The sequence below is a fragment of the Lolium rigidum genome, chromosome 5 (assembly GCF_022539505.1).
Source record: "Lolium rigidum isolate FL_2022 chromosome 5, APGP_CSIRO_Lrig_0.1, whole genome shotgun sequence".
Classification (NCBI taxonomy): domain Eukaryota; kingdom Viridiplantae; phylum Streptophyta; class Magnoliopsida; order Poales; family Poaceae; genus Lolium; species Lolium rigidum.
The window spans coordinates 193,327,429-193,350,093 of record NC_061512.1 but is presented as its reverse complement, the minus strand read 5'-3'; the positions used below and the strand labels follow the sequence as shown (position 1 = coordinate 193,350,093).

General features: G+C 43.9%; 2 protein-coding genes and 2 pseudogenes across 2 annotated transcripts; all 4 read right to left on the bottom strand.

The window, feature by feature from the left end:
- Positions 1-1,669: 1,669 nt before the first annotated feature.
- Positions 1,670-3,980, bottom strand: LOC124654795 (annotated as a pseudogene).
- Positions 1,670-7,599, bottom strand: LOC124654794 (annotated as a pseudogene).
- A 2,339-nt stretch (positions 7,600-9,938) lies between these two features.
- LOC124654159 (protein EARLY-RESPONSIVE TO DEHYDRATION 7, chloroplastic-like) lies at positions 9,939-13,515 on the bottom strand. The gene is made up of 4 exons (XM_047193188.1): positions 12,480-13,515; positions 11,485-11,651; positions 10,790-10,874; positions 9,939-10,395 (listed from the first exon to the last, which is right to left on the bottom strand). Exons 1-4 carry the CDS (start codon positions 13,490-13,492, stop codon positions 10,203-10,205), a joined length of 1,458 nt encoding a protein of 485 aa, XP_047049144.1. The 5' UTR covers positions 13,493-13,515; the 3' UTR covers positions 9,939-10,202.
- A 1,436-nt stretch (positions 13,516-14,951) lies between these two features.
- Positions 14,952-16,016, bottom strand: LOC124656893 (protein STRICTOSIDINE SYNTHASE-LIKE 10-like). The gene has a single exon (XM_047195552.1). The coding sequence runs from the start codon at positions 16,014-16,016 to the stop codon at positions 14,952-14,954; it is 1,065 nt and encodes a 354-aa protein (XP_047051508.1).
- Between the last annotated feature and the right edge of the window lie 6,649 nt (positions 16,017-22,665).

The window sequence follows — 22,665 nt, the reverse complement described above, 5'->3', positions numbered from 1 at the left end:
AAGCACCAGTTAGATGTCTTCTGCAAAAGATGTATTTCTGGATGCCACCCATTCCCCACGGCCTTCCGATTTCCGAATGCACGCATTTCCACTACATGTTGCAGAGGAAGAGCAAAGATCATTGTTTGGAGAAGATTTGTAGTGAACACAGCAGGAAGCAGTGTATCCTATATATAAATGTGTGTGTGCAAAAGAACTTTTCAAGCCTGTACAACCATGTGCTCCAGTTAAATGGTCATTTGGATGATGCACCTGACAAAAGTACTCAGTTGAATGTTACAGGTAGGCGAGAGATAAACAAGCGAATGAATTTGTTACGTACAACTTGAATATTTACAGTGTTGCATAGTAATTCAGGTCCAGTGTCCCCCCATGTTATTATTAGACATGTGATCGCCAAATAGTTTTATTCAAACACTTGAAGAGAAACAGCCGACCTTGAATAGAACGCTAAATTGTTGAAGATTGTATATGCAGAGGATAGTTGGCTCCAATCTAATTTAAAATTTAGGACTTCTGGTATTGACTATTTTCTTTAAAATTAGAGATTTGAATTTAGTTTAAACACTCTAAGTATGGGCACTCTCATGATTCATAATTATCCATGGCGAATTGAGAATTCTAAAAACTGGTGAACGTGTACGTGGAGTAGAAGTTTAAATCTGGCATTCTGCACCCTATTCCTATGAGCCGCACGGTGTCCTCACACTCTTACGGAATTCGAGCATGGGAGGGATATTGGCTATCCGCACGATTAGTGGTATGTGATTTTTTCTGACATATTTAGAGGTCAAACTCACCCCCTCCCTCCCCGAACTTGTCCCAAAGTTCACTTTTTTTTTACCCGGAACCAAAGTTCACTTTACAACCATTGCCTCTGATTTGGTACAAATTTCACCCCTAAGCTCAAAAAACTGTTCAGGATACAACGGTGAACTATAAACCATTTGGAATCATCGATTCATCTGACAGAATAAAATGAGAGATACTCGCAGTTGAATGTTACATGTGAAGCTGATATAAAAGAGTGAAAAAACTTGTTACAACTTGAGTATTTTTTGTGTTATATAGAAATTTTTGGTCCATTGTCCGCCTATGTTATTTGGATGTGTGATCGCTAAATCGTGTTAACGAAGAAAAAATGATCTACAAATTGGCAGACCTTGAATAAAACGTAAAATTGGTGAACATTATATTTATAGAGGGTCATTGGCCCTTAATCTAATTTGACATGTAAAATCTCTAATACTGATTTTTTTCTTTAAAGTCAGAGATTTGGGTTTAGTATAAACACTCTAGTATGTTGTACTCTCCTGATTCAGTAACTATCCATAATGGGTCAAAAAGAAAACTGGTAAACGCTAACGCGGAATGCAAGACCATGTTTCTGCCCTTTTAATTACCCTATGAGCCACACAGTGAATGCAAATGATGCGCAGTCACCGAAAGCCTGAAATAGTGGGAAATTCAGTTGATAGGCGATCTAGAAAATGTAGCCTGTTAGGCTTCCACAGACACGAAACTGAACCCAAACCCAGTTTTTAGATTTGATTGCCGGGCAAAACCCTTCAATATGGTGAAACCAAATCATGAATCAGTATGAACTGCTAATGGCTAAAGCTAAGGTGATGAGCAGCTACTGAATTGAGCTACAAGAAGTTTCAGGTTATTGATTGTAGGATGAAACACTTGTTAGGTTTACACACCGCAAAAATATACAAGAGTTAGGAATTTCGTAGTCAACATGCGACCATGTGTATTTTATGATTGTATCTTATCCAAGTACATAATAAAGCACGCTAACAATACTGTACAGCAATTGATCTAAATCAAAAGCTTCAGGGTTCAGCTACACTATATAATGCCTCCTAGGGATTCAAGCTTCATGCAGCTGCAGTTCACTGTGTTGCTTGCAGGGCCGAAATCCACAACAGCATAGCTAACTTTCAATGTAAGAGCCTCCATCAATTCCTTGCATCTTTATCGAAAAAAAATCAATTCCTTGCATCATTCAGGAGGCAAATTTCCAGCAGACACAAAACTAACGGACCGCAGGCAGAAGCGAAAAGTAACAAAAACTCCCTGCTGCCAACATTCCCAGTAAACCAACAAACTCAGAGGACATAACTGAAATCCTACTGAAGTGGCTGATACTGCACACACCACCTAACTCTGCTGAGTGAGATATCATATCATCAAGTCTGTAATTCCAGTTGCCCCACCACTGTCGCAGCAGCTCTCAGATGAAGCACACCATCGATGAAGAGGCTGTCATCAGCAATTAACATCGACCATGGAGTCCCCCTCCATCCCCCTAAAAAAAAATTGACCATGGAGTCTCAAAAAGATCACCGCATCCATGCCCCATCCATCGTCAAAGGTGTACGCATCTTTAAACAGGCTGGCAAATTTCCCTGACGGTTTTCTTCTTGCAGCAAACTCATAGTCTGATGTGACACACTTTGAGCACTTCAGGTCCCAGTCCATCTGCAAGTAAAGGTCAAAGCAGTAAAAGTTATTGTCCTCATGCATTTTGCAGGCTGCCACGAGACGAAATCCATGCCCTGCAATGCAACATAGAATGGGTGCAATCTGACAGGAAGAGTCCAGAGCATTCATCACGCTTTAGATCCAAGTACACTATAACCAGTGGGCTAGGTCGATCAAACGCAACCACTTTCACAGGTTTGGCCTTGTAAGCACGCTCTGCAAATTGTCAACGGGTTGTTGCATCGGCTGCAAGAGGACCTTGCTGGTATGCTGGGTAAGCTCTGTACATAAGCACCTCAGTGATACACTTAGCTACTTGCTCAAGGTCTGCATAGTTATCAGTGCATGTTAGAATATCCCGCAGTGTCCTATAAGACATGACTGAAGCGCACCAGCGGAAGTTAAGCGAGAACTCAAGATCTTATGTCTGTCCTCCAACTTTGGGTACCACGCACATGACCACTCGAACAAGAAGTCAAATATGGAATTTTTAGATTCCACCTGTTGGTCACTACTTCCGAAGATGGCTTCGATACCAGCAAGTGGTAAGTTCATCATTTCATCTTCAAACCTGAAATGAGACAGACATGCCCTGAGTGCACTTCATACATGATAGTGTGACAACAACGTATGCACTTCTTTCAGTAAAGAAAAGGTGAATGCATCAAATAGAGATGACTCACTCAGCTAAATCCCTGTATTTATTGGCAAGGAATTCCTTGGCTGCATCTGTCAATGCCTGAACTTCAGCAGCCATTGAAATGGAGTATGGATGCTCTGGGTAAAGCAGTGCAGATTCTGTTGTCATAGGCAAGCTTGTGAGCAACTGACTGCAGTGCCTCATGCAAGAAAGAACCTCAAACTTATCAGCAGCCATCAAGATGTCGAGCAGAAGAATGGGATCAGTTGCTGTCAACTTTCCACTGTACATAAAGCTAAAAAGCTCCATAAGGGATTCCTCTGTTCCAAGTAGAGCGAAAACAAAGCAAAACAGCATAAGGACTAAGAAAATAATTCAATAATAAACTAAACAAAAAAGTGAAAGTAAGTGATTATTCAAATTTCACTATTAACCTGCAGTATTGAGGAAAGCTATATATGTGAGAAGAAACAATTTCTTTGTCACATGCAAAAAGGAGTGGTACAAACTCGAAACGTGGGCATTTATTTGCTATGAACAATTATGTTTTTTATTTTGAGAGATTTTGGAAATAGTATGGCAGTCATAATAGCAAGTTACAAAAAGTTATCAGAGAGGAAGAATGTTGCAATTGAGTTATCACATACCTAAATCAGCAATCCTAAGTGTTGGATGCATCCGATCAGACTCTTTCATGCCATTTGAGAAAAGCTAAGAAACATGAAGCCTTATTAGCAATCGTGAACTGACAATAGAACAAATGCATTTGGAAGGTTATCAGAACTACCTTGAGAAAGAAAGGACTTCTTGCAGCAAGAATTGCCGTACTGATATAAATTGTCTTTACTTGTAAAACAAGTGTACCCACATTGGTTGAAGAAGAGTCAATAGCCTGTCCATATTACCTGCAAAATGTTGAAGATCATGAAATAAAAGATAAGTTGGGAAATGTAGACGGTACAGAATAGAATCAGAGGGGTTTTCTTGCTAAAATACTTGGAACACTCTATTCTTCTATGGGTGCAGAATCATGTAATAAATCTTCATAGATACAGTAAAATGTATAAAGTAACATCAAAGAAACTGAAGTAATTTAGATGCATCCTGCAATCTAAGCATGCTTGCAGCTCACTGAGCAAGGTAACTATAAATGTTACCTCAAGGATCCTATTAGAATTTTGTATGACATCGTCCGCACAATGTGTTATGCTGTTATCTGGTGAAATAGTGTATTCAATCTTCATAAATACAGTAAAATGTATAAAATAACATCAAGGAAATTGAAGTCATTTGGATGCCTTCTGCAATCTAAGCAAGCTTGCAGCTCACTGAGTAAGGTAAGTGTACATGTTAACCCAAGGATCCTATTAGAATTTCGTATAACATCATCCGAACAAATGCCTTATACTGTTATATGTTATCTAGTGAAATAGTGTATTCCACACCACACAAGCAACTAGTAGCAGAAGCAAATTCTTCAAGTAGATAAAGAGGAAATAGGATATCTGTGTATGGAGAAAACATGCAACCAATGGCTACCTTTGGTCAGCAGATTGTGCCAGTACCAAACTTATGTCTTCATGGAAGGCCCTCAGTGAATCTGGAACAAAATCCAAGAAAAGAATGATTTCATGATAAAAATATACAGAGCGTATGTCCTGACTCCACTAATAGCTAAGTTTATCAGATAATAAAAGAAAAGAGAGCAAACTGGGATACATCAGCATGAAGCACACCAAACGCTACAATATCACAACCCAGCTGCAACAACGATAGGACATCGTAAGGTATACAGTGGTTCACCAAAAGGAACAGAGGAAAAACGCGCTAAAACACATAACACTGACTTGCTATCTTATCTTAGGCATGACAAGAGCGGGTCATGATGAAGCAACACGCTGGGATCAGGGCCATGATTAGGCCTCTGGATTGGTATCAAAACTATAATTTGGTAGATTTAGATATCAAGTTTGCCATTCCGACAGCTCTTATATGTAGCACGCCATCGATGAAGAGGCCGTAGTCAGCAATGAAATTGACATTGCAATATTAAAGACGCCATCTCATCCAACCTTCAAATCACCAGTGAAGGCGCACTTATCTCAAACCTGCTCATAAATTTCCCGGTAATTTTGTCCTTGCGGCAAACTCACACTCCAGCATCACATATGTTAAGTTCTCTCGGACTTGCAAGTAGAGGCCAAAGCTGTACAACCGATTCGCGTGGTTCCTGATACATCTTGCTATGAGAAGGAAGATCAATCCTGCATGACGGAGCGGATACGAAAAGCACATGTATGTTACATTTATGTGAGAAATTTTGCACATGTAATTGCCCTCCCAGTCAACCCAGAAACCACACAAGTTAAAGACAGAAATTTCAATCTTTCTACCAAGGCTTTTGTTTTCCTAGTTAATCAATGCGACCCGAAGTTACGAATGCACCGTTTGATAATCATATACTTTGTTACCAGTAGTCTCCACATGAGCAAACTCCTTGTACAATATGGTGGAACCTATTGATGTCTTTGAGGATAATCTCTCTATCTGTGATTTTTGAGATGAGCTTTGCAGCATGATGGCAATCACTACATGTTCTAAGATTCAGTGTTATCCTAATAGGTGTCCCTGGACTAGTGTTTATCAGAACAAATGCAATAGCCAACTTTTCGCTGTGCACTCGAAAGATGGCCCTCCTTGTCTTCCTCTTCAACATCATGAAGCGCGCCCTCAACTTCTGGGTTATAACCCATTCCCCCGATCCTTCTTAACAACTCATCCAATTTCTCGTATATCATTTCCGATTGTGGATGAGATCTATCACCAACATGAAATGTGTGAACCTGATCCCCTATCTCCACATTGCTACCACCACGCAATTTCTTGATACCTTTGCTTGCCATGACACTTCTCACTGAGTTAACATCAGCCCATCTCCCAGCCCTAGCATAAATATTCGATAATAGCACATAGTATCCCGACTGTTTGGGTACGAGCCTGAACAAACTGTCTGCTGCCAACAAACCAATGTCCATATTCGAGTGAATCCGACAAGCTCCTAATAAGGCTCCCCAGACTCTCTCATTTGGCTCGATAGGCATCGCCATGATGAAATCATATGCCTCGCTTATACTTCCTGCACGCCCAAGAAGGTCCACCATACAACTATAGTGCTCTACTTTTGGTGTTATCCGATATCTGCTAGTCATGCAATCAAAATATCGCTTTCCAGCATCCAAAAGGCCAGCATGGCTACATGCTGCAAGAACAGAAACAAAGGCAATGGAATCGGGTTCCAGACCTTGTCCTTGCATGTCCTCAAACAGGTCGATGGCCTCCGTCCCATGACCACGCGTACCATATGCAGAAATGATGGAAGTCCATGATACCACATCCCGCGCACTCATGGAATCAAATACCTCCCTAGCATCCTTCAAGGATCCACAGTTGGCGTACATGTCCATGAGAGCATTCTCAAGCAGCATATTAGGGCACATCTTTTTCCTCTTGATAATCTCATGGATCCGCTTCCCCAGGGAAAACGCCGAGACCTCTCCACAAGAAGGAAGAACAGTCGCCAGTGTCACCGCATCTGGCTCAACCCCATCCTTCTCCATCCTCATGAACAGCTCAACGGCCTTAACATGCAGCTCATTGAAAGCATAGATGGAAAGCATCGCATTCCAAGCGATAAGTCCTCTAAACCTCATCTCATCAAACACTTCTCTGAGGAACGTGATATCCTTTGTCTTGGCATCACCCATGGCGGGCAGGATGCTCGCCATGGTCCCAGCATCAGGCCTCGGAGACTGCAGCCCCACCAGCTCCCTGAGAACCGCGACGGCCCGGCCAAACAAGCCCGCGTGAGCGAACCCAGAAATCATGGCGTTCCAAGAAACGACATCCCGGTGCGGCATTTCGCCGAACATCTGGTAAGCGTCGTCGGGGCGGCCGCACCGCGCGTACATGCTGATCGCGGAGTGCGCCACGAAGAGGTTCGCGTCGAGGCCGGTCCTGGCGATGGACGAGTGGATCTGGAGGCCGAGCAGGAGGCCGCCCGACGCCGCGCAGGACTTGAGAGCGAGCGGGTAGGTGTAGTGGTCGGGGGCGCAGGAGGCGCCCTGCGGCCGCATGGAGGCGAAGAGGAGGAGGGCGTCGCGGTGGAGGGCGGCCCTGGTGAGCGCGCGGAGGAGGACGTTGTAGAACACGTTGGTGCGGTCGGGGGAGGACGCGAGCACGGCGCGGGCCGCCGGGAGCGCGGAGCAGGCGGCGTAGGCCTGGATGAGCTTGACGCGAGCGACGGCGGGGGACGGGTGGGAGGAGGGGTCCTGGAGGAGGAGGAGGCGCGCATGGGCGGCGCGGACGGCGGGGAGGTGCGCCGGGGAGCAGCAGGAGTCCACCAGCCGGAGGAGGGCGTGCTGGCCGCCGGCCGGGGATAGGTTCAGGGGGAGGCTCCGCGACAGGTTCATCAAAGTCTCTTCGCGCGGAAGCCGCGCGCAGCAAACGTTTGACCCTGGGTCTGTTTGGTTTTTGCCTTGGATAGCCCCGCCAATACACTACTAGGAAAAGGCTTATTGTCGGCGCACCAAAATGGGCTATTGCCGGCGCACCAAGAGCCCGCCGGTGCGAACGGGCCGGTGATAATAGCTTATTGCCGGCGCACCAGTCGGTGCGCCGGCGGTATCTCGCGTTATCCCGGCGCACATGTCTAGTTCGCCGGCGGTAAGTTATACAAGAAAACAAAAAAATTCAAATCTAGATCCGGATCTAGATCTAGATCTAGCTAGTCAACCGTGGTTGTCGTCTATGCGCCGATGTAGGAGGTGCATGAGGTGCATGAGGATGCTTGGAAGCTCCCAAGATTGGCGGGCCGGTGTAGGAGGAGGAGGAGTAGGCCGGAGGAGGAGGAGTAGGCCGGAGGTGGAGGAGCCGGAGGAGGTGGAGGATGCCGGAGGATGCCGGAGGTGGTGGAGGAGGCCGACGGTGATGGGGGAGGCCGGAGATGTTGGAGGAGGCCGGAGGACGTCGAGGAGGGCTGGAGGTGGTGGAGGAGGTCGGAGGACGTCGTGGCCGTCGGTGGACGAGGAGGATGAGTAGGTCGCCGGAGTAGCTCGCCGCCGCGAAGCTCGGTATAGAGAAGGAGGAGCGAGGAGATGGAGGAGGAGGAGGAGGAGGAGGAGGAGGAGGAGGAGGAGGAGGAGGAAAAGAGAAGGGGAAAGTGAGCACCGCGGGTTGAGTTGTGCCTATATAGCACTCCTTACCGCCGGCGCACCAAGTAGGGTGGTGCGCCGGGGCTATTTTTTTCTTTTTTTCACCCAAATCTTAAATCTGAAAAAATTCCTGTTTCTGTTTTGAATTTGACGAATCCATTTTTTCTCCAAACGGCCGTAGGCCGTTGAATTCGAATAGGAAATTTCGAGTAGATCGATTTTGATATAAAAAAGTTTTTCATCGGAGGTCGTATGCAACCAGAAATCCCGTTTTACCGAAAGATGATGCCATTTTGCATAATACATCGAAATTCAAATTTTCAAATTTTCCCTAAAACTAGATCACATATTACATGGGCATTTCAAAGGATTTTATTTTTTGAATTTTCTATCATTTTCTATTATTTTTTCGAAAACTGAAAAGGCGATTCCCGGGGGGGAGAGAGAAAATCTAGGCAACTTACCCCCGGCGCACCTCTATGGTGGTGCGCTGGTGGTAAATTTTCTACCACCGGCGCACCACCATAGAGGTGCGCCGGGGGTAAGGTGCCCAGAATTTTGGGGGGCGGCCAGATCTCTTCGAATTTTATCCCCGGCGCACTAATTTTTTTTGTGCGCCGGCAACACTTTCCACCGGCGCACGTGCAAGGTGGTGCGCCGGCACATATTGCCTCCACCTATAGGCTTTTTCCTAGTAGTGATACAAGGGCAGCCAAAATATTGGCGCAGCTTTCTGCCGCCCACGACTTGCCAATGCGTTGGCGCAAATTAGTAGTACTGCAGAGCTGAAGCTAGCATTGGCTCTCCAAATAATGGGCTCCAATCCAAACCATGGCCAAGCACATGGTCAACGTCAATTATTTGGCTTGGCAGCCTCGGGCTCCCATCCAAACACACCCTTAGTTCAAAACCACTACAAGTATTACTCCCTCCGTTTACAAAAAAAGTTTTAAAGAACTAGTACATTTAAACATATTTATACACTAAAAAGTATTTAAATATATTTATACACTATTAAAAATATTCAAATTTAGTCAAATTTGCAATATCGTTTCATGAAGTATATTGATCGAAGGGGGTACATATTTTGAAGTATTAAGTATTTCTAGAACGTTGGATGGTTTTGAATACATACGCAACATTTCACAGAGCATCACATTCAAATTCAAAACAACAGCCCAAGAAAATAACTTCAGTATTGTAATGCTCTTTTTATAACAAGTTGGAACATTCAAATTCAAAACAACAGCCCAAGAAATGTAAGCTAAAGAGAAAACTAATTGCCTCTCTGACAATATCAATTTTTGGAAAGAAAGTCCAACGATTTTCCTCTTTTCATTGACATTGAGAAAAAAAAACGAAAATAGAATTTCTTGGACTTTCGAATTTGCAATCGTGTCTCAACCAAATGCTGTTCACGAATTAACACTATTCTCGTTTCTTTGTATGGGCAAAACAACAGCCGCAACATTGCCATGGATCACTCAAGATCAGGGCCAAATCAAGTAACAATGTCGTTATGGAGATGTTCTCAGAGAACACAGAAAACAGAATGCAATCACACACGTCCATACTGTACCTCATGAACGGGCCGGTTAAATGATTTCCCGTACATGTCTCAACTCACAAGTGAACACAGAGCATCTTGCATGTTCAAGCACACATCACTGTACATACAACACGAACATCTCAACAGCCACGACATTCTTGCGACGTACAACTCACAAGTGGAAAGTACTGCACTTACACCCAACTAAACCTGATAGCTAGCTAGCTCACACAAGAAACTTGACACGAAGTGACGAACATACTAGTATACACAGCGCCGGTGGAGCCATCGACCACACGAGAGACGAGACTGCTTACTTCTTCTTTTGCCGGCTGATTGATTGTTTCGCCACAGCGTGCGCTGCTGAGCTCGCCAGGGACGACTTCTTCAGCTGGCCCTTTGGGTCGAAGGCCTTCCTGATCTTGAAGACAGCCCACGCAACTCCCAGAGCGTTCCCGGTGGCGTGAAGGTAGTCCTGTGTTATCTCTCCTGCTTGGTCACCGTACCTGTGAAAGGAACAAGATCATGGACCTCGTCAACAAGCGGCATCAAACAGTATCTGCCAGAAAATTGTGCTTAAGAAGAGTTGCTGAACCGAACACTATCTTTTTTTATTTTGGAGATGGGCCATTAGAGTAAGAAACAGTCACATAATCTATGAACTCCTATTAGTTATGAAGAATTTGTTGCAAGTTTGCAACTATGTTTCGTTTTTCTGGCCTGCAGGCTACCTTATACTCTGCTACCACTTGAGTAAAAGTTGGTATTAAGCTTAGCGTTACACTCATGAAGAAAGCAATATGAGGAAATGCAGATGCATTTGTGTATCCATAACTATCTGCCTTCTGATACGAAGGAATGAACTATATACACACATACTGTAAAACAGTTGTACATTACCTGTGCGTTACAACTGAAGTTGTGACAACCGAAGACGTTTGCATCACGTTCTTGCCAGACACCTCAACAGCATCACATACTTTACCTGAACCATTGATTTAGTGTGAATCAGCAAATAATAGTAAGTAATACAGCATCAATAGTACATATCAAACCTAAGAATTGGCTTGATAGTAAATCTTATAATGTTTGGTCGCTTGCATTCAATCTAGTATTTGGGAACCCAAACCATAGAGAACACTCTTTTCTACTGTTGACCTCGATCGTAAATTCTGACATTAGCTATTAACTCTATGTTTTAAACTTGAAGTCAAGGCATGTCAACCCAGTGCATTCTGTAATAGTACACTGAATACTTAGGATATTGGCAGTGCAGAACAAAAAAAAAATGGTAGACACAATATGATTTCATTCTATCTGGCGATTTGTTAATTGTGATTATTAATCCAAACCATCTAAGATCAAATACGGTGAGAACCATTTTGTTTCGAAACAGAATCACAGCGCCATAGTTTCTTAGTAACCATCACAGATTACCCAGACCTCTAGCTTAGAAATCCAGTAACTAGAGAATATCTAGCATCTTAGCTGCCCTAATATTCTATCCTTTTGTAACAACATAGATAGCAGCAGTTAGCCTTCATATGTTAGCAAATGTAATATTGCACTTTGCACAGCTAGTGGCAAAAGCTTACCAAACCCGTCGAGTGAAGCAAGAATAACTTCACCAGGCATTAGTTTAAAGAACTTCCGGGTAGGTTTGGAGTTGATCAAGGTGTTGGCAACAAATCCCGACACCTTGAGAACACCTGAGAGGATTGAGTTTGCCACATTGTTGGACATTTGAGTTATCCTTCTAGCTCTGCAGGATACAGAAGAGAAATGCATAAGCCATACTGTCAAAATAGAAGTAGAACTTGTACACATGCATTTTTCAAATAAGAAAGCGTGAGAATATATTGAGTAGCCTGCCAGTTTAGTTAAGACATGCTTCGATAAGGATCCAAATTGGTTGAACATGTAACCCTAAGCCACTGAAATGGTTTCCTTTTAGTATCTCCTCATAATGCACACAAGTGGGCCTTAGCCAAAATATAACCGGCAGTCGTTATCAAGAGATGCTAGGTGTCTTCCAGGATAGGAAGCAATTGGGGAAGAATGGATAATTGCAACATTGGCTAAGTTCGCGGTCAATTCATCATAATAAACATGAATGTCCCTCCAATTAATGCAAATGATTACTACTTCTGAGTGGGACATTTGCCTTGCATAACCAAAAAAATTAGGTTTGTCCTTTTAGATATTGGAAGAGAAGAGCAAAAAAACCGTGGCATGTCTGACCATGCAAAAGACCCTGCTCTGATGAACAGTATGTACGTATTTCATAATCTTATTCAAGAAAACTAATAAAGAGGCACTTAGTATGCTAACATGACATCCTTCAAAGCTATAACTAATTCGATCTTAGATCATTCAACTATTGCAAAGAAGTTTATCATCCACTCATTAAATTTTAAATCGTCCAACAACTTATGAAGACTACAGCTTAACAGGAACAGTAGGTTTCTGAATTAAGTGAATCATCTAGTTCATCAAGTTCCAGATCCAGTATGATCTGCTCAGCAACATAGCATGGGATAGAATTAAGCAAATAAAAACAGTGGATCATTATTAAGTTCATCATCCATACCTCTTCATCCTCCTGAGTGAGCTAGGCTTGACCTGCGTAGGCTTCCCGTTGGCCCCTGCGCCTTTGGTTAAGACGGCCTCCCCGCATTTGATGCCGCCAGCCGTGATGTCCCCGCACCAGATGATGCCCCTGACCAGCTGCCCCGAGCCCTTGGCGATGAGCCTGGCGACCGAGGAGCTGTAGTCGTCGACGTTGGGCGCGATGGTGGTCCAGAACGCCGCCGACTGCTCCTCCATGATCTCCTTCTTGTCCCCGGCGGCCTCCTCCGGCGTGATCTCGCTAACCGCCCTGGTGTCCATCACCTCGGCGGACTTGCCGCTAGCGCCCGCGTCGACCTCCTTGACGGAGAAGGTGGTGTACTCCTTGAGGACCGCGTCCAGCTCCTCCAGGACCTTTTCCTGCCCCTTGCCGGCGACGGTGAGCCCGTAGCTGAGGGCAGTCTCGCCGTCGGGCGAGTCGGCGTCGTCCGCGTCGTCGGGGTGGTCGGTGTGCGGGACGTGGAGCGAGAAGAAGTAGTGGCCCGCGTCGAGCTTGACGACCGCGACGTCGCCGGCCAGCGGCCACTGCACGGGCTCGTTGGAGGAGGAGCTGGCGCCGCTGCCGCTGCTGCTTGAGAGGAGGCCGAAGAGGCCGCGCCACTTGGAGGTCTTGTTGGGGGTGAGGCGCGCGAGGACGGCGACGGCGTGGTCGCCCTGGCGGAGGCGCACGACGGAGAGCGTGCCGGCGCCGAGGTCGAGGCTGCGGTCGGGGTCCACGAGGTGGAGCTGCGCGCCGGGGACGGCGACGAGGGTCTCCTCGACGGTGGGCGGCGCGGGCGCGTCGTCCTCCGCCGCGTCGGCCGGGAAGAGGTTCTCGGCGAGCTCGTCGGGGTTGACGGTGGGGTAGAGCGAGTCGCCGGCGCCGGCGCCGGTGGCGGCGGCGGGCTTGGAGTTGAAGGGGGTGTTGTGGTCGGGGTGGGACTGGGGTACCTCCGGGTAGAGGCTCTGCTGCTGCTGCTTGGAGGCGGAGGCCATGGCGGATTCGCTGCTGGTCGGCTGTCAAGGGGATCGAACGGAGTGCGGAGGATGTAACGGGAAGAGGGGGATTTTAATACGGGAAGTGGAAGTGGACGGCGGTTTGATTCGCGGTGGCGCCCAGGTAGCGGGGATCTTCTGCGGCCGTGACGCCGACGCGGAGCTGGTCGACAGGCAACGCCACGGCAACTGCGGCGGCACACGGGAAGCTACGGAGATGGTGGTTGTGAAGGGAGATCCCGGGTTGGCGATGGACGAGAAGACTTTGGAAGAAAGGAACGGGAAGCAAAGCGGGGAGGACGCGTAGACAGCGTGGGGATGGTAGGGGGCACAGCTCACTGGCCACGGAGGCGCGAACGAAGGAATACACTTTTTCGCGCGCTCCAGTGTTGAACGCGTGTGCTCTGCGCCTGTCTCTGTGGCTGCTGTTCTAATTTGTGATCATCAAAAATCACAACGGCGCCGTCATCGATTCACCGCGTCGCCGACAGCAGACGGTACACACAACATGTACAGGATGAGAAGTGCAATTGAACTAGTTTATGAATTACACTTACACTATGTTTTAAAATACACGTAGTACAATGCGGTAAAACATACACTTGTTTTTGCAATATAGTCGAGTCACGCCTTACAAGGCCATGGTCCTAGGTCCTAGGATAATCCCACCATGTATAAAGGCGAGCCTCTCGTGGACTCCTCAACCCAATGACTCGGACTATGGGCCATTGAATCAATCCGAGTTGGGTATGTGCAGGTAATTGGGGATATATATATACGAGATCCCGAGATTGGTTAATTCGTGAACATTTGGTGCTATGAATAATAATGTGACAATTCTTTGTAGTGCAAAGTCTTGTAGTTATACAACATACATGTTCCCTTGTGTTGGTCTGTGAACTAGGTTGCTATTTTGTGGATCAAGTTCATACACGAATATGTTCTCAAGTTTGTGGGGCTCTGCTAGTTGTCCAAAATCTTCATGTTCCGTGGTGATGTTGTTAGGGTTTTTATTTTGAAACATGGTTTGGCTTCCATTGGACTAGATATGTGCATAGCTTTCTTTCTGCAATATTGGATTTTTTGTTCTTACAACTTGTAACAGTTTTCAATAGCCACAACGTTGTTAGTGTATTTTTTAAACTCACAACGTTACTATTGTATAATGCTTCATAAAAGAGGGATTATACATTATTATACTGATGGAATACATGATTTTTGTCCAATAGAAAAATTAAACTAACAAAATATGGTAACAAATATACCAAAGAGAAAACAAAACCTTCACATAACACTTAGAAAGAACATATCCTACGGAAAAAACTTAATTAAACATCCTTAGATTGATCTCTATATGGTAATAATAATAATAAATAATAAAATATACCAAAGAGAAAACAAAACAATAACGTAACACTAGAAAAGATCAGATCCTACCAAATATCTTATACTACGGATCCTAATTGATATCTACTTGCGTTGATTTGCATGTGACAACGGATACGTAAGGAAGCTCGACAGATCCCATGAATAGTCTTCCACCTTTCCTCTCCACTATCTCGGTTGGCCTGACGCTCTTGTGTCCTCGCATCTCCTCAATGATTTGTCCTTCATCACTTATCCTCAAAGCTAGCAGGTGGCTATCGACCCCGAAGGGAAGTTCGTTCTTCTCACGGTGTAGTGCCACCCAATATCCTCCTCTCTTGTCGGGCCTCACATTATCGGGATAGCCCGGAAGATCGGCGAATAGCTCCATTGTGCCGGTCTTGGAGCCCTTTATCCAATACCTTAGTAGCTTGCATGGTCCGGTCGATGAGATGATGAGATGTGTCCTATCGGCGCTCATGGCAAGGCCATTAGGGTAAGTGATGCCGGACTGGAGCACGACAACCTTTCCTGTCCGCGGGTCATACCTCATTAGCCGGCCAGTCGAGTCTCCGGTTCGCGTGACCATCTCATGTTGCGACCTTTGGTAGGTCATGGAGCTGTCGGTGAAATAGACCTCGCCGGTGGCTTGGTCGATGTCCACCCCGTTGGTGAATCGGAGAGGCGCGCCATCAACCTCGGTAACCAACACCGTCGCCTCGCCACCACCCGGAGCGACTCGCATGAGCCCCTTGTAGGCGTCAGCCACATACAGGTACCCGGACTTGAGGTGGAAGCGCAGACCGAGGGGGCGGCCGCACTGGCTCTCGGTGGCAGTCTCCGGGCGAAGGACGGACGCCGTGCAGGCTTCGCTGCTGTAGTTGGGGCCATAGGTGTATGTCGTCCATCCGATCGCGTCCCCGTTCCACTTAAGCACGCGGCCGTCGGAGACGCCGCTGTAGGGGCCGTGGCCTTTGGCGTCGAAGGCGACACTCTCCGGGCCGCGCAGGAGTCCTCGTGGCAGTGGCAGGTGGCGCGTCCGCCTGGCGTCGATGCTTGCAACGGCGGCGGCCACAGCGGTGGTAGGCAAGACGAGCAGGAGCAGGAGGACAACCGAGATCATCGCGGCGGCGGCGAGACCCCTAGTGCCGAGGGCCATGTTGATCCCCATCCACTACACCAGGTACCTAGATTGCCGGCACAAAAAAGTGCCGGCAAAGGTACCAAAAGTGCCGGTAAAGATTTTTCAAGGCACAAAAAAAAGTGCTGCGTTTATTCCAGTCGAGGTAGGTCTTTGCCGGCACTTTTAGAAAAGTGCCGTTAATTATATTTTAAGGCACTTCCAAAAATGCCGCTAGTTAGTATTGCCAGCACTTTTGAAAGATGCCATGGAATCTTTTTGCTGGCACTTTCCAAAAATGCCATAGAATCTTTTTGCCGGCACTTTTCGAAAAATGTCACGAAATGTTTTTACTGGCACTTTTCTAGGAATACCATCTAAACTTTTTGCCGGCACTTTAAAAGGATGCCTACAATTACTTTTTTGGGCTTTTAATTCTGGTGCCGCTGATTATTTTCTTAGGCATTTTTAAGGTTGCTATACTGCCTGCAAACATTCAAGCAATCTACAATCAAGCATACATCACACTCAAGAAGTCAAGCAATGTTTGAGCCAACATTTTGAACATTCAAGGATTCACAATCCAGGCATCTAATTAACTTCCATGACCAACAGTGTTCATCTCCACATCATGAACAGCATGGTTTGAAACCATTAGATAAAATACACAACAAGGTTCATCTAACATGGTTCATCTAATTGGCTTCCATCTTACTTGTCTAACCAACGGGGTTCATCAAGCGGATCCGGAACACAATCACACATCATACTGGCTTCCATTTGCTTGTGGCTTCTATCCCATGTGTCTCTTCACAGCCTACTCGCAGCCCAATGCCCAGGAGGAATATTGTTTGCCTAAATTGTACAGCACCCGGAAAAGACAATGATCCTCTACAAGAAGATGCGGATCTACTCCAAATCCCAGCAGTTCCGAGTAATTTATCCCGACAAAAAAATAGAGTAAAGCAAGTAGTCCACTTTAATGCAAACACACTTCGATTCCAATAATGCAAGTATACATACAGTAATTCATGGACACATAGGCAAACAATATTTAGAGATTTGTTGTGTATGGCTTTGATGCCCATATACCCTAAGTTTTGTCAAATATATGCTTATTAACGAAATATTGGCCATACACATGTAGATCTATATCTGTCCAACAACCTTATGCAGCAGAAACTAAAAATGAAATTTTATTCAGTTCTCCGAATGCCAAATGGCTCTGTGGTTTTACGTGATTGTGTGCACAACTTTAAAAACGGTGGGTTCCCTAAATAACCACACAAATTCTAATCCTTTCCGTCTCCAAAATCCTTACTCGTGACTGAAAAAAGTAACCGTGGCTTAGAAAGACAGAAAGTAGACGGTTGTTGTAGGGCAGAAAGAGGAGGCTGCAGACGTGCCGCACGTGGGGTACAAAACCACTGCGGCGTAGGAGACGTCAAAACGCAACTTCAGACCTAATTTAATACGTATGTGGAGACTCAATCAGACCTGTGGAGGCATAATTTTCTTATCAGATTTCTAATGAGACCATATAAGAAAATGCCACGGCACTATTGATGCAATAGATGAAAACCTGCAGCGTTTAATCCTTCTAGTATGATTAAATCAATGGTGATTACGAGAGGTTTAAATTATGTGATGAACATTGAATTTGTAACATGGATAGGCCGTCTACTTTGAAAAAAATCACCATGTTCCCCTTAGTTTCTGAACCTATCAAATAAGAACACTTAGCTAACAATAACAAAAAATTAACCTGTAGATAACTTAATACAAAAATTGACCTGATGTATCAAGTACTCGGTTATATCAGCTTCAGCGCACGGGTTAATGCAACATGATGAAATTTGAGGATATAGATATTCTTATGGATATTATATTGCTCTTGTGTAATGTCATAAACCTTATATAATTTTGTTAACATTACATGGGAGACAAATATTTGTTGGGAAAAGTCTAAATATGCATGAACTAAATGTTAACCAATCCATATATATTAACAATGTATCTGATTTACATTAAATCTTACACCTATTTTCACCTATAGGGGTTTCCCCTTTCTCATATAAGTACAGATGAAATCTGAACATAAAAACATAGACGTAACCACTGACTAAATGCAGTGACACATTTAATTACTAAGTCCATCAGTTCGTCATTTATTTTGATGCTGAGTTGCAGCCCACAATTAATTACTAAGTCGATCAGTTCGCCGTTTATTTTTATGTTGAGTTGCAGCCCACAATTAATCCTTGAACTTATTGATATTTGTTTTTGACCTAACAATATCCCATGGCTTCATAGGAGGCCAAGCGACGAGTAAATCATCAAATTAACATTAATGTTTAAAGTCATCCAGGATATATCTGATCATAGCAAGGAAAATACTTACTTGAACAAAACCGAGCATTGCCCATTTTGCTTGGATAGGTGTTATATGCGAGTGGCCCTCGAAGCTGGTGTAACCTGGTAAATAAAAGAATTTCACGATTAACTCAACTCTGAAGCGTGCATTGATCTCCATATTTTGTGTGCTTTTGGCACTGCCGTACCCACCCATACTTGTATCAACAAAAGATCCGATACGAAACTAACCTATTCCGCTGGTTCCAATCTAGGTGGTTTCCCCATTGAAATTCTTATTGGCTTGTCATCTCGTTGCCCATGTGCCGTGAAATCTAGAAAACATTACGGATAAGATAATGAATGTAACCGGTAAGAACTCATCTATACGGATAAAACGTACATGAAGTTGAGCACTTGGATGCAGCGAGTTATAAGCAGTTTTAGGGATAACATGTGAACTGAATCTTCGATGCATTCTGTTCAGCCACAAAGAAATTGTAGATATATAAAGATTTTAGTGATACCTCATGTAGCTTGCCACTCACCGACCCGGGGCGGCAGCGGGATCAAAGGGAAGGCATTGACGCTCGAACCAACCTCCTATAGTTTTCAAGCGGGAGAAGTGATCCGGATCTTAATCAAAACATGCACACTACAAAACAATGGAATAATATCGTATTAACGAGTTGGGTCTTAAAAGTATACTAACTACCCATTTAAATTTCCTTCTTCGGATCATATAAAGAATGTTTAAATCACAACTCGTTAATAGTTGGGTCTTACTAACTACCCATCTACGGAAGATGCAGCTTACAAATATTCATCGGACAACCATAGAGCTTCAAGATGAAGAGCCAACATCTAGTGCACGAGAGATCTAACAAAGGTCGAAATACTGTCCATATAGTAAAAGAAGATTACAAATTACGTAAACAGTTGCACCAGCCCAAGTAAGTGTTATAGCTTTAGAAATTCCCTTTACATGTACCGAATCCCGGAATCATATAAGTGAATTACTGAATAAAGCCTTTTTGAAAGGCCATCTTTAGTTTCCGAGATCTAACCAAGAATAAGGGCCTCAACTTCGGGGCGGAGTGACTAAAGTTGGAAGCGCACACACGGTTTTATACTTTCGATTCACTTGGCTGAGATATGCACTAGTATAGTCAAGCTAGCAAATTCAAATATAAGCAAATTATCTGAATATCAACTGATCATGGTCTTTTAATATTTATTAGTGTAACTTTAGGCTATACCAATCCTATGATATTAATCGATATCAACCAGTTGGTATAGAATGTGTAACCTCATAATAAGCCACAATTCTGTGAACTTGTTTTTTTGAAAAGTTGTAACCATGAGTGTAACTTCAGGATAAAGAAATATTTTTGTGAACTTTAGGTAGTTTCTCTTATTCTCCGAGCTGACCTCTCTATGTGTTTGTATCGGTTTTCGATCACATGGCTCACTCGTGTTTCTTACGTATTCGTACAATTTGGGAAGTATGAATAAAGAATGTGGTATTGTTTCATGGTTTATAGAACAATTTATACACTCAATCTTTCTGACTAAATGCAATGAGTGCACAAGCAAAGTTTTTCAGTAAATTATAAGCCAAGGACCACTATCATCATATAAGGTACACAGGAATAAGCATTGGCACACGACCTGGTCAGTGGTCACATCTAGAAATTGCCCACTCCGTTTGATTTTTACAATGTACTAATGGTTCCAGTAATGTGTATTTATTTTGCACCAGTGGTGCATTTTTACACACACTCTATGTAGTCACCCTTTATGCATGACTATCTTTCAGGTTCAGTTTTGGCAATCTGTGCAAATTTGATTCAGTTCATACAAATTGTAACTTTACAGAAAGCTAACAACAGGAATGCTTACCCAATGACCCAATGATCATATATAATTTTAAAGCATATCTTGTGTGCAAAGTATCCACTAATTTCTGCTGAAGATTTTTTTTTTTTTGAATCATATGCCTGAAACCATCAGAACTTTGGACTCGTTGAAAATTATATTAATGGAGGGATCGAATAATTATATGGCGATGTCGTTGTACACTTCTATACATACCTATGCTCTAAGACTAATAACATGCATCTGCTGAGAACAAATTTCCCTAAGAAAGCAACCAACTAATAATAACATGCACTCAACAAAAAAGATTAGATGATCAAAGTGAAACAACATGACAGTTTTATCTACGGGGAGCCGTACATTTTCATCATTTATGTGACACATCCGTATAGATGAATTTCCTGTAAGCATTGTACCCAAAAAAGTAGCGAGTTAAAACACGATTTATGCATGCTTCTCGGAGAACCCACATGAGAAAATAAAATTGATGCTAACTTATTATCATGCAATGCTTGTCTTACTCGCAGATTCTGAACCTTACTTCTCCATCTAGTACATCAAACTCATGAACCTTCGAAACGATGCAATAATTAGATTATGGAAGGTATTAAGAGGAGAGGGAAAAAATTAAAACAGATCGAGTGCTCAAACGGCAAATTAGGGAGAGATGATGCTTGTTCTAGTAGATGAGATGAGTTGGGGAGAAGTATTCTTTGTGGTTGGTTCGTCATCTTCCTCCACTGGTACAGACAAATTAGAGAAACGAGAGCTCAAAGGAAGAAAGAGGAGAAAAAGGAGTGGCTTGCACTTTAATATAGTACTTATGAAAGTGGAACCTAAGTAATCTGCAAATAGTGAAGCCATTCTTTGAATCACACAAAAACTAAACCTGTAAATAGTGAAGCTGTTCTTTGAATGTAATAAAATGTTGGTCATCCTTCCGATCCTCGTTACTCTAGCACTCAAACAAAACTTCGAGAAAAAGAAAATGGCAATGCTCGGAATAGGGTAATTACCATGCATGCATTCAAATCCTCAATCAAGTCCTGGGAGTGGTGTTGGGGTCGCATTACTCGATGGGGAATTGCTTTTCCTTGTCCTTTCTGGAAAATGCGGACAACTTAGTGCTAATGTTTTGATGGCGGAAAAACAGAAATTAACTACAAAATCCTGATAACATCAAGTGCGCGTAATACAGGCTGCCGTGGCGACCTTGCTTTTCAACCACTACTCGCAAAGTCACAATAATTCAGAAACCTTACAAGATTCTGCAGAAAAATGAACTTTGTCTGCCACTTCTTCCATTAATATAAATACATGCAACCTGAGTTATTTTTCCAGCAATGACTCAAAAAAAACCTAAGATTTGCATAGGCAGGCCACAAATTGTGTAGCCCACTTGGGGACCATAAGAACAGGGAGGAGATGGAAGTATAAAACAGGTTGCTTCCCACGGGAATAGTCATTTGACACTTCAATAGATAATGACTTATGGCAAAACTGAGTGCGAAGTACTATGTAAGTACAACAAAAGCCTTATGGCTGTGTACCACTATATTTGTCAAGAAAGTGCAAACAAAATAAGGCTCAGTATATCTACTTATATAGGAGGCGCTTGGAAGCTTTTATCTAAGGTGTACCTTGCATTTCCCGAGAATGACTTGCAGCCTTACACACCATCGGATGAGCATAAACCATTCATTACAAATTCAAGTGAACCAAAAAATTGCTTGTGAAAATGACACGGGTGATCTTTAGTCTTTAGCAAAAAAAAAATGCACCACCATAGTCTATATCAATCCCCCAAGTAACTCTATCTTTGCTACCGAAAATTGTTAAGCACATAAACAGTGGATTTTTCTTAAGACATGTGCTTTCATACTTCTACTCATGCAACATGGAAGGTACTAGAAAAATAGCTTAACTGTAACTCATTGATCTTCCGATCAAAGACAAGGCTTCATTGAAGCTATAACCCTAATGCTTGACATGCCAACAATCTAAACACTTCCATGGACAGATTGGCTCCCTTGAGCATAGCAATCTATAGCAGCTCAAGAGTCAACACCACAAGAGCTGCTTTTGTATGTGCATGAATGCCCCGGAAAATTTCTCTAGCAGGTTCTGTGGAATTAGAAAAATCCTAACACTAACCATGAGAATTAATACAAAGTGCATTCACAACATCCACACAAATTATCCAAAAATAGAATCTCAGCGCTAAAACTGAATCATGACATGAACTGGTAGTAGGGTTTTGGTCTCAATTTGAACAAGAGTAGTCACGGAGCCTTCCCTTTGATTCTAAGGAATTAAACAGACGGGTTACCTGCCCTTCTCGATATCCTTGGATAGCGATGTTGTCAGCCTTGGCCGACTCGGACTGAGTACGCCCTAGCTGCTCGCTGAGGACGCGCAGCCGGCACCCGCACGTCGGCGAGGACCTCGCTGGAGCTCC